Source organism: Bufo bufo, chromosome 7, assembly GCF_905171765.1.
Source record: "Bufo bufo chromosome 7, aBufBuf1.1, whole genome shotgun sequence".
Taxonomy (NCBI): domain Eukaryota; kingdom Metazoa; phylum Chordata; class Amphibia; order Anura; family Bufonidae; genus Bufo; species Bufo bufo.
In genome coordinates this window covers 175,911,542-175,924,032 of record NC_053395.1, presented here as the reverse complement: position 1 = coordinate 175,924,032, position 12,491 = coordinate 175,911,542, and the positions used below count along the sequence as shown (strand labels likewise).

At 41.5% G+C, this 12,491-nt stretch overlaps 1 protein-coding gene across 2 annotated transcripts in view; it reads left to right on the top strand.

The window, feature by feature from the left end:
* The window catches only part of ITGA4 (integrin subunit alpha 4), a 177,367-nt gene that overhangs the window by 65,053 nt on the left and 99,823 nt on the right, over positions 1–12,491 (top strand). The window contains exon 10 of one of the 2 annotated variants that reach the window (XM_040439486.1): positions 9,770–9,872. In XM_040439486.1, coding sequence (XP_040295420.1) covers positions 9,770–9,872 — 103 coding nt within the window. Of the gene's footprint in view, positions 1–9,763; positions 9,873–12,491 lie in introns of both variants that reach the window. The other variant, XM_040439485.1, reaches the window with a different exon arrangement.

Genomic DNA, 12,491 nt, shown 5'->3' with positions numbered 1-12,491 from the left:
AGCCGCGGCCGCAACCTATAAAAGCCGCAAACCTCAGATCTGAATTGACCTGCGGTTTATGGCGATCGCCAACGCGGGGGGGTCACAGGACCCCTCGCGCATTGTCCCCGGGTGCCTGATCAATGATTTGAGCAGGTACTGGTACGTCATGTGTCCTTAAGTACCGGGACATCATGCCGTACGGGTACATCATTTGTCCGCAACAGGTTAAAGATCTCAGACAAGCCCCCCATAAAAAATAATGCCATATTTACGTACCTCTTTCTTTGGCGCCGTTCTCTGCCCCAACACGTCGGTCCTCCTACTGCTTGTTGTGGTTGGGAGACAGTAAACGACCCCTGTTCTCCATAGAGGTGAGAGTCTCAGCAGTGGGACCTCCACCTTTTAGGCATTCATGGTATTTTCTGCACAGGAACAGGCTTAGACATAGATACAAGCAGGAATATTTGAAAATCATTTTCACTTGTGTACAGTTCTACCAATGTCATTATCGGGGATGATTTAGGGTGACAATCCACTTCACAGGTCACAAGCAGAAAGCAACGTTAGTGCAGGGTGATAACATTAGGTGATAATGATCCTTAGAGTGCATGTTCTCAAGTATTCTTCACTTCCCAGATTATAATGTCTGGTAAGAACAATCTGTCATTAGAGCAGAAGGGTATTCATTACTTTTCCCACATACTGGGGTGAGGTGAGAAGTTATTTTCCAATATTAAAGTCTCTGATGATAGTAATTGCTAAGCTGCATGGAAATACATAGCTGATTACTAATAATGTGCTACCTTTAAATCCAGCAACTCATTACCATTAGGGAACCCTTGGAAGATGTTTTTCCATCCTGAGAAGCCTCTAGACAATATCAGTCACAACTGTCACATTGGAAATACACACACAGAACAGAGTCTTGTATGCATATCACATTTGGGCAAGCAGTATACCAATGCACCACTACTTCCAGCTAATTGTTAGAGAGGACCTGTCACCTCTCCTGACATGTCTGTGTTACAAACTTCTTGCACTCCTCGTGTAATAACAATTCTGGGGCATATATTTTTATGACTCTTTTATGTCCCATTCCTGTATTATTCCTGCCAGACATTAAGAAGGAGTTACTAGCAGTTTGCAGTGAAGGTCCAGATGGGTGTTACCAGTTGGGGAGCGTCCCTGCCCCGGCTGAAACTATCTAATCAGACTGTGCAAAGACACGTCCCCAACTGGTAACACCCAGCTGGACCTGCGTTGCAAACGCTTAGCAATTAATTTGTAACTTCTAGCATGAATAGTAGAGGGATTGCACAACATAGAGTTATAAGAATAGATGCTCCAGAATTGTTATTACACGAGGAGTGCAAGAAGTTACTAACACAGACATGTCAGGAGAGGTTACAGGTCCTCTCTAAATTCCATGAAAACTAGTTATCATCTGTCCACAGGATATGTGATAAATGTATGATCTCAGAGGAGGGGGCCCACAATGGGGATCCCCCACATTCACTAGAACATGGGACACAAATAGAGATTAGCAAAATGATTCTAAATGAGTCAGATTCATTGCGAAGTTTCTAAAAAGTTTGCAATCCTTTTTCCTTATTGCTTTCCAACTAATCTGATTTTGGGGCGATTTGCCCCACAGAATGACTGTTTTACAGTGCTGAAGATGGCATCTTCCACCAAAATTTTTTAATTTTTGGATGTTTTTCAATTTAATAAAACATCAGACAGTGCAGACAAGGCTGTTTCTTACCAACCAGCTACCATCCGTTTACCCATTGACCTGCAAGTCGCTGTCACTTTGATATTACTAATGTTCTCTTAGCCTTAAAGGGGTTGTGTCGCTTCAGCAAATGGCATTTATTATGTAGTGAAAGTTAACACAAGGCACTTACTAATGTATTGTGATTGTCCATATTGCCTCCTTTGCTGGCTGGATTCATTTTTCCATCACATTATATACTGCTTGTTTCCATGACACACTATAGTAAAAATAGCACCAGACTATGAGTACTCTCACAGCCCCAACCACCAGAGAGGCTGACACTTTTTCCTATAGTGTGCAAGCACGGCCACCGCTGATGGATTGCAAGGTGGTCGTAACCATGGACACGAAAAGTGTATAATGTGATGGAAAAATGAAACCAGCCAGCAAAGGAGGCAATATGGACAATCACAATACATTAGTAAGTGCCTTGTATTCACTTTCTCTACATGATAATTTGCTTAAGTGACACAATCCCTTTAACCCCTTTGGGACACAGCCTTATTTCACCTTAAGGACCAGGCCATTTTTTGCAAATCTGACCAGTGTCACTTTAAGTGGTGATAACTTTAAAACGCTTTGACTTATCCAGGCCCTTCTGAGACTGTTTTTTTTGTCACATATTGTACTTCATGACACTGGTAAAATGAAGTAAAAAAAAGTAATTTTTATTTATAAAAAAAACCAAAATTTTTAGAAATTTTTTAGAAAATTGCAAATTTCCAAGTTTCAATTTCTCTACTTCTAAAATACATAGTAATACCTCCAAAAATAGTTATTACTTTACATTCCCCATATGTCTACTTTATGTTTGGATCATTTTGGGAATGAAATTTTATTTTTTGGGGATGTTACAAGGCTTAGAAGCAAATCTTGAAATTTTTCAGAAATTTTCAAAAACCCCATTTTTAGGGACCAGTTCAGGTCTGAAGTCACTTTGCGAGGCTTACATAATAGAAACCACCCAAAAATGACCCCATTCTAGAAACTACACCCCTCAAGGTATTCAAAACTGATTTTACTAACTTTGTTAACCCTTTTAGGTGTTCCACAACAATTAATGGAAAATAGAGAGACAATTTCAAAATTTCACTTTTTTGGCAGATTTTCCATTTTAATAATTTTTTTCCAGTTACAAAGCAAGGGTTAACAGCCAAACCAAACTCAATATTTATGGCCCTGATTCTGTAGTTTACAGAAACACCCCATATGTGGTTGTAAACCGCTGTACGGGCACACGGCAGGGCGCAGAAGGAAAGGAATGCCATACGGTTTTTGGAAGGCAGATTTTGCTGGACTGTTTTTTTTTACACCATGTCCCATTTGAAGCCCCCCTGATGCAACCCTAGAGTAGAAACTCCATAAAAGTGACCCCATCTAAGAAACTACACCCCTCAAGGTATTCAAAACAGATTTTACAAATGTCGTTAACCCTTTAGGTATTCCACAAGAGTTATTAGCAAATGGAGATGAAATTTCAGAATTTCAATTTTTGGGCAAATTTTCCATTTTAATAAATTTTTTCCAGTAAAAAAGCAAGGGTTAACAGCCAAACAAATCTCAATATTTATGGCCCTGATTCTGTAATTTACAGAAACACCCCATATGTGGTCATAAACTGCTGTACGGGCACACGGCAGGGCGCAGAAGGAAAGGAATGCCATACGGTTTTTGGAAGGCAGATTTTGCTGGACTGTTTTTTTTTACACCATGTCCCATTCGAAGCCCCCCTGATGCACCCCTAGAGTAGAAACTCCAAAAAAGTGACCTCATTTAGAAACTACGGGATAGGGTGGCAGTATTGTTGGTGCTAGTTTAGGGTACATATGATTTTTGGTTGCTCTATATTACACTTTTTGTGAGGCAAGGTAACAAGAAATAGCTGTTTTGGCGCCGTTTTTATTTTTTGTTATTTACAACATTCATCTGACAGGTTAGATCATGTGGTATTTTTATAGACCAGGTTGTCACGGATGCGGCGATACCTAATATGTATACTTTTCTTTATTTATATCATGTGATATTTTTATAGAGACGGTTGATACGGACGGTTGATACGGACGCGGCGATACCTAATATGTATACTTTTTTTTATTTATGTAAGTTTTACACAATAATATCATTTTTCAAACAAAAAAAAATCATGTTTTAGTGTCTCCATATTCTGAGAGCCATAGTTTTTTCAGTTTTTGGGCGATTATCTTAGGTAGGGTGGATATAACTTTTTGATTGCTTGCTATTACACTTTTTGTGATGTAAGGTGACAAAAAATTGTTTTTTTAGCACAGTTTTTATTTTTAACTTTTTACAGTGTTCATCTGAGGGGTTAGGTCATGTTCATCTGAGGGGTTAGGTCAAAAATTATGTTTTAGTGTCTCCATATTCTGAGCCATAGCAATTTTCTCAGGTAGGGGCTCATTTTTTGCGGGATGAGGTGACAGTTATATTGGTACTATTTTGGTGGGCAAACGCCTTTTTGATTGCTTGCTGTTGTACTTTTTGTGATGTAAGGTGACAAAAAAATTGTTTATTTAGCACAGTTTTTATTTTTTATTTTTTACGGTGTTCATCTGAGGGGTTAGGTCATGTGATATTTTTATAGAGCCGGTCGATACGGACGCGGCGATACCTAATATGTCTACTTTTTTTCTCCATATTTTTTACCAATTTTTTTAACTTTCTTTGGGGAAAATGACGTTTTTGTTTATTTTTACTTGAAACTTTGGGGGGGAAACTTTATTTTTTCAACTTTTTTTCACTTTATCTTTTGTCCCACTTTGGTACTTGAACTTTTGGGGGTCTAATCCCTTTACAATGCATTCCAATACTTCTGTATTGGAATGCATTGGCTGTATGAGTAATACAGTGTGTATTACTCATACAGCTTCCGGCCTCTGAGATCTAGGTGGCTGGATCTCACAGGCTCGTCACCTTAGGCATCGCGCTGCCTTCCATGCCATCGGGTCCCCCCTACAGCCGCATGGGGACCCGATGGCACCGCCCGCCGCCGCAACTGCAGGTAAAAGCCGCAAACCGACGACTCGGGAGGGGGGTCACGACTCGGGAGGGGGGTCACCCCCCGCGCATTTAGCCAGGGTGCCTGCTCAATGATTTGAGCAGGCACCTTGTTCCAATCACCACCCGCCGTGCGGCGGTGATCGGAAATACACATGACGTACCGGTACTGTAACGGTCACGTACACACACACACACAGGGGAGAGAATAGTGACCACTGCGCTCCACCCTCACCCCTGGCCCTGCCTACTTGCCTCACGAGTCCTGATGACAGGGGACAACTGGACGGCAGTCCCTAACTTAGTATACGTGCGGGAAGGACAGACAAGACAAATAACGGATAGTGAACGGACCGGGTCAAAACCAAGAGGACAACGCAGTACAGAGGGATAAGCAAAGAAAGGTCAGGAGAAGCCGGGGTCATAAATACCAGGAGAGTCGAGACGTACCAAAGGAGTCCGCAAAGAATAGTCAGGTGGAAGCCGAGGTCAATATACCAGGAAGGATGCGCAGTACAGGAGGAGCAGGCAAAGGATCGTCAGGGAATAGGATCAGGTAAGTACACAGGTATCCAACAACTGCCAGGAACCTAAATTAACAGGCAACCTGTGGCCAGCAGGCTGCCTGTATTTATAGTGGGGAGTGAGGGTCATGTGACGTGGCCAGCGTCACATGACCGACAGACCAAAAAAGTCGAGCACCGAGTGATCAGCTCGGCGCTCAAGGCAGACCTAGGAGCAGGGAGCCTCCCAGCTAGCAAAGCCGCCCTGGGAACGAGGTCAAACACAGATCCTCGCTCCCGAAGCTAAGCAGCAGGTCTGCGGCTGATGGGAGACCGAGTGCACCCTCGGAACCCCGTTACAGGTACGTCATGTGTCCTTAAGTACCAGGACAACATGCCGTACCGGTACGTCATGTGTCCTGAAGAGGTTAAAGAACTTGAAAGAGGTTGGATACAGTCCTAGGAGACCCCAGAATGTCATACATGACTTTTTAGGGTAACCGGGGCACTGGAATCAGATCAGAATTTAAAATCTATTTGTAGTGAATGGAATTTGATGGTCAATTCAACCAAATCAGACCCAAAACAAGCCCTACCTGACCCCAATGAGTAGGAGTTTGAGTGGAGCTGGGACCATCGGCTATAGGGCTGATGGAAACAGCTGAGTGCTTGTATCTTTGTCAGCCCCATAGATATTGAATGTAGTGGAAGGGCGTGTGCATGACTGCCGGTCAGGACCACTAGTGATCGGTAGGATCTCCATTAATCCTGCATTTACCACCTATTCTTCTTTGCTTGCACACCTGATCGGTTTAATGGTGGCTCTTTATGTTTTGCTGCTCTCACTGTGATACATTTTGTAAATGAACAGTAATTGTGCAGTAGGATGTGAAGAAATCTTCTAAGTTTATTCCTGCAGAAGTTGTGAGAACATCTTGTATCAAGAGAACAAGCATTCCCTACCATATGGGCATAATATATGCAGTCTCAGTTCCTGGTTACATATTTTCTCCTTTCAGCTTTGATTATTATTTATGCAGCGTGAATACATGGGTGTGATGTGATTGCAGCATTTTCCTGTCCTGTAAGTCAGCACCTGCTCGAGGAGGAGTACTTAGATGTTATATCTTGCCTTTCCACATGGCTGCACCTCGGCTCGGGGACAAGTTTCACATTAACCTTTTGCGTTGTGCTTTGTCATCTTTAAACTGTTTATCAAGACAGACAAGACCCCGCCAATATCTACCTTGCCAACCTGAAGAATTTTGTATATTTTGCCTTTTTACATGGGAATATCAAATATGCTTTTATGTGTCTTGGGACTTACAGTTTTTGACTTAAGATTAGAGGTGAGCGAATCGATTCTACATGAATTGAATTCCCCAAAAATTCTAATTTTAGTGAATCTAAAACTTTAATCGAAATAACAGCCATTAGTGTTGCGCAAATTGAAGTATCCAAAGTGGACTTCGATCCGAATTTCAGGAAAATCTTCATTTGTCGCGAAGCTAAATTTCCTTGCGCTTCTTGGTAACGAATAAATAAACAATAATACTCATCTTATCCATTTGAGCGCAAAGAGGCTGCTGCGGCCGTCTTGATTAAAGATACTGTGCGAAATCTCACAAACGGTGACGTATGACATCACCATACTGTACATGCCCTCGGTGTCTTCAATCAAGATGGCCACAGCGGCCTCTATGCGATCAAATGGATAAGATGAGTATTATTGTTTATTTTTTTTTACCTCAATGTTAATCTCAGGTGAACACGGCATCTGAGTGGTTTAATGATGGCGGCGGCGCCATCACCGTTCACAGTTATTGCGCCAGCTACATACAAAGAAATGGGCTTCATGAATAATTAATTTGTTATGAAGTATATTTTTATATGTGAAATTCGACAAAGCAGCCATATTGAATTTTCCATAACTACGCTCGTCTATACTCGTCTAGCCACCTTTTTACTGATCATAAGAAAGAGAAGAAGGCATCTGCCACCAAATAATAATTTTTCAGACTATTTTTTTATTGTCATGTGTTATTAAAGGGGTTTCTGAGTGCTTTATACTGTTGACCTATCCTCAGGTTAGGTCATCAGTTTCTTATCGGCGGAGGTCTCACTCTTGGGACCCCCACATATCAGCTCTTTAAGGAGGATATGGCACTCCATCCTTGCAGCTCACCATGCACAGCGCCAACAATTGGATGGGACCGAACTGCACTTAGGCCACGTGACCGATGAACATGACGCCAGTGGCCTAGGGTAAGCTACAAGGAGGCCTCTTCAAGCATCTAATTGGCGGGGGTCAGACTCAGACCTCTACCCATCAGATAATGTGGATAGATTATCAGTATAAAACACTTAAAAAAAACTCCTTCTAATGCAGAAGCTGCTGCTACAGACATGTTTCCATTACCCTGGTCTCAAGCATAAAATAATTGTCTCAAAGATTAAAAAACCTTTATGTCTACCATGTAAAGCACCATTTTTACCATCAATATGCGTGTCTGCCCGGTTCAAATAGGACATGTGATTCAGATGGCAAAGAAATACCATTTGTTCCATTTCTACATACCAAGATCTGAACCTTTATGCAGAATGTCTGCTCTAGTATGAATGCAGCATTGTTACTCTTTTCCAGAATTGAAAATGTCCCTGTGATACTTATGAATGGAAATATTTGTTGTTGCTAAGGCTTGAGCTTTCTTTGTGCCTCTTGGTGAATATCTTGAAATGTTCGCAATGAGATAAGATAAATTAACATCCATCTAAAGTCTGATAAAATTTAGCTTGCTCGTGGCCACCTTATGTAGGGGTTTGGGTACAGAAGTCTCGTGCCCTGGGCTGTGTTTCAAGGAAATGATAAGCTTTCTCTGCTATTTAGATGTAGATAGTGGAACAGATTTTTTTTTAGCACATTTCTTACTTTCTTCACTTTTAACCCCTTAAATAGATATTACCATCTGAACATTTAAAACATATCCACAGGATATGATATAAATGTATGATAGGAACATGTTTCCACTTCTGTGACCCGCACCTAGCAATACGGGTCCCCCAAGTCGTCCTCTTTGGCTTTTGTGAATAGATTGGTGACTGCATGTTTGTCTTTCTCCATCTGTATCTATAGAAGTTTGGAAAATACATGGGCAACCATGCTTGGCTGTTATAAGAACTCCCATAGAAATGATTGGCTTGATGGGCACATTGGCAGCCACCTCTCTGTTCACAGCAGCTGCTGGATGGGGGTCCGGGCCCCCTACCTTTTAGGGAGGTAAAATGTAATATGATTTGCTTCATAATTGAATTTTGTTCTGCAGAGATACATTTACTGTATACAATAATGCAAGTAAAAAAAAGCAGCATATAGTCCTTTTTATTGTCTATCTGACTTACAAAGCAGGCTTTTAACACAGCCTTGTCTTTAGATCCCAGATTCCCTGCTGATTAATTTCTTAACATATGTTTATAACAGCTGATGCTCCATTTTCCCTTACAGAAGTCTGAATTCTCTGCATAGATATATATTAAAAACATAAAATGCTGCCTGCCAGCAGCCACCAGTAGAGGGAGCTCAGGATACTGCATACTGTTTTATTATTTCATTCAATATATAGCAGTATGCTGGAAGCTCCCTCTAGTGGTGGCTGCAGGCAGTCAGAATGAAGAACAATCTTTTAAGTATATGTCCCTGAAGAGGTTTATAGTTCTGTATGAGAAAATTAAGGCTCAGGCTGCTATAAAGATAACATAACAGATGTTTGAACTTGATTTTTTTTTTTTATGTTATTCAAGGGTGGACATTCACTTTAAAGCTTTGGACCCAATAGGTAGAATATTGACAACCTGTCGTCAGGATAGGGAATCAGTATCGAATCGGTGGGATTCTGACACCGGACACTGCCACTTATCAACTGTTTGAAGAGGCTGCAGCACTCCGGTGAGCACTGCAGCCTCCTCATAGCTTACCAAGCACAGTCCTATGCATTGTATAATGGATGTGCTTGGTATTACAGCCCAGGCCCAGGCACTTGAATTAGACTGAGCTGCGCCTAGGCCATGTGATTGATGAAAGTGATGACCATGACCTAGGAAGAGGCCGCAGCTGTCAGACCCCCACTGATCAGATATTGATGACCTATCCTGAGAATGAATCAATATTTTACGACTGGAAAACCCCCATAAGCTGTACATTTACACTTTTCATCATCAATGGGCTAATGTCTTGCTCTCTACAAGTCGTAGAGTAACCTATATATCAGCTCAGAAAAAGAACTTGTCTCACAACGAAGGTGTCAGTAGCAATAATTCAACCTTTGGGATCTCTATACAGCAGCTGCCATAGTAGAGGGTTTTTGTTGTCCTGTGTACCTTGTTGAATACCATTATTACTGTAGCACACATTTCAGATGCTGAATAGCTCATAGTTGTGCTATAAAAGTAGTATAAATTAATATGTAACGTCCATACCTTCCTTTTAAAGGGACAGATGTCAGAACTTGATTATGAACTTTCAGGAAGTGACTTATATGCAGCAAGGTTTGGAGAAGCAATAACCAATCTGGGAGATCTTGACAACGATGGCTATGAAGGTATGATGATTATTTATTTTCAACGAAGAACCAATGTATTTCATTATGTGCAGGAACGAAAGAAGACCACAGTGACCTGTATGTGACGAAAATTTAAAAGGGCTTTCCAAGACTTTTCTACTGATAACCTATCTTCTGGATAGGTCTTCAGTATCTGATCAGTGGTGGTCTCAAAGATCGGGCGAAAAAGTCCTTGTAGTCACTGGAGTCTGTTCAGCTCTGTTTGTTTCTGTTACGTGCTGAACCCGGTTCTTCTGTTATTTTCGTTGTTCTGCTCCTCTAACGGGGCAGAACAATGGAAACTACTAGCAATGATCTGAATTCACCCTGAGCCAGGAGACCTCCTCAATGCCACTTCCAAAAAGCTCTATTTTATTCTATTGGACAGGAAAAACCTTTGCATACCTGTAAGGTGGGTGGAAAGTATGTCCCGCCTTATGTTAAAACTGTGTGTTATATCTATGGTATAATTTTACTGCGACATATGACACAGGGTGGTGGGTGGCCATTGTGGGGGGTTAAACTGGAGCATGGCCCTCTAAGGGTGTAGTGATGGCTGATTGGAGAATTTGCCTCATTAATATGGTGCTGCAAGGTGTTGGCTGAGCCTCCATTATTGATGAGGAGAATATAACATCTTGGTATCAGTGGCCAGCAATTGGGTGTTGATGCACTGGCACACTAGGTTGCTCATTTGGGCTGAAACTAGATTATATAAAGGCGAGACTTTGTCTGGTAATGTGTTAGGCTTCTTTCACACTCACGTTTGGTACGGATCCGTCATGGATCTGCACAAACGCATCCATTCAGGTAATACAACCACATGCATACGTTCAGAACGTTTGTATTATCTTTAACATTGCCAAAACGGAACCGTCTTGAACACCATTGAAAGTCAATGGGGGGCGGATCCGTTTTCTATTGTGCCATATTGTGTCAGTGAAAACGGATCCGTCCCCATTGACTTACATTGTGTGTCAGGACGGATCCATTTGGCTCAGTTTCGTCCGATGGACACCAAAGCGGAATGGAGGCGGAACGGAGCCAAACTGATGCATTCTAAGTGGATCCTTTTCTATTCAGAATACATTAAGGGCAAAACTGATCTGTTTTGGACCGCTGAACGGATCTCACAAACTGAAACCAAAAAGGCAGTGTGAAAGTAGCCTTATTAGTAGAGATTCCTTGTCTGTGTGACCTAGAGTAGGGTGAGATGCTAACGGAGGTAGTGGACTACATGCAAAGAGCCCACCATAACGTCCAACCCACCAGGTTATTGATTGTAAAGTTTGTGCCTCTCAGCATGTCTGAGAGAAGTTATGACTTTCTACTGTATTTAACTGAAGCCAAAGTATCCCTGATGTACTGTAGATTATGTTTTCTTAGCCAGAACTTTCGGAGTGCCTCCTCTAGTGCTTCGATGTATGTGGACCTGACCTTACACAACTCCATATGAAATGAGATGCTTACTGAGGCACCATGTTGCTTCATACAAATTCTGCGGGATATGGTCACCAAATTGTCATAGCACTATATAGGCTGGAATTCAGGTAGCACCATTACTGGCACTGCCACTTGAGTATAAGTAGAGTCTCTTCAAACGTTGCAGTGGGGGTAGGTGGTTTGATTAGAAAAGAACTCAACATTCTCAAGATCAATGTTAAAGAGAACCTGTCACCATTTTTATGGTGTCCTAACTAAGGGCAACATAAATAAGTGACTGATTCTCTTAGCAAAATGCTGGGTCACTTTCTTTAATTGACTCAGTCAATCTGCCAACATCTTGTATTGAAAAGCTCCAGCTGATAATGATGAGTCATGAATATTTATGAGCTCCTGACTCTCCCCGCCCACCTGCTGCTGAGTGACAGTTATTTTCCATATAAATCAGCAGCAGGTGGGCAGGGGAGTGGCTATAGCTCTGAATTAAATAAACGCTGGACTCACTGACATCACGCTGGACTCAAATCAGCTCATTAGCATGCAGCATGTGGCATCTTTGTTTGTATATTATGAGGTAACCATCTGTCACACCAGTAAGTGAATACATCTAAGGCACTTTTTAGTAGTTAATGATTGTATATAATTAGTTAGATTATAATCAAATATCGACATGACAGGTTCCCTTTAAGTTGGAATACTGAAGACAGAAGACCAAATTGCTTTATGCTACTGCGTATTGTGACTGTTCATTATGCCATATGCCCAGTATTTGTGTTGCCTGATTGTCAAATGGTACTGTTGGATTCAACTGCAAGTTGGGGAGCTCTCAGACAGGCTATAATGTATTGCTATTTGCCGGGGACGCACATATTGATACATTGACTGACCTGTTATTATACTATGCTCTGATTGTGCCATCAGTGCAAGTTATTGCATCTCCATACTGTCCATTTTAGAGCTACTCCCTTTTATGCAGGGAGCCTAAAAGCCCCTTTTTCATGAGAACCTTGTTGCAAATGTACATTTTGTAACTTTACCAGTGACTTCTGAAATTTAATTTCATTAATCAATTGCAAGGTGCAGCTAATTAATAATTAAAGAGGGTTGTCTCACTTCATCAAATGGCATGTATCATGTAGACAAAGTTAATACAAGACACTCACTAATGTATTGTGA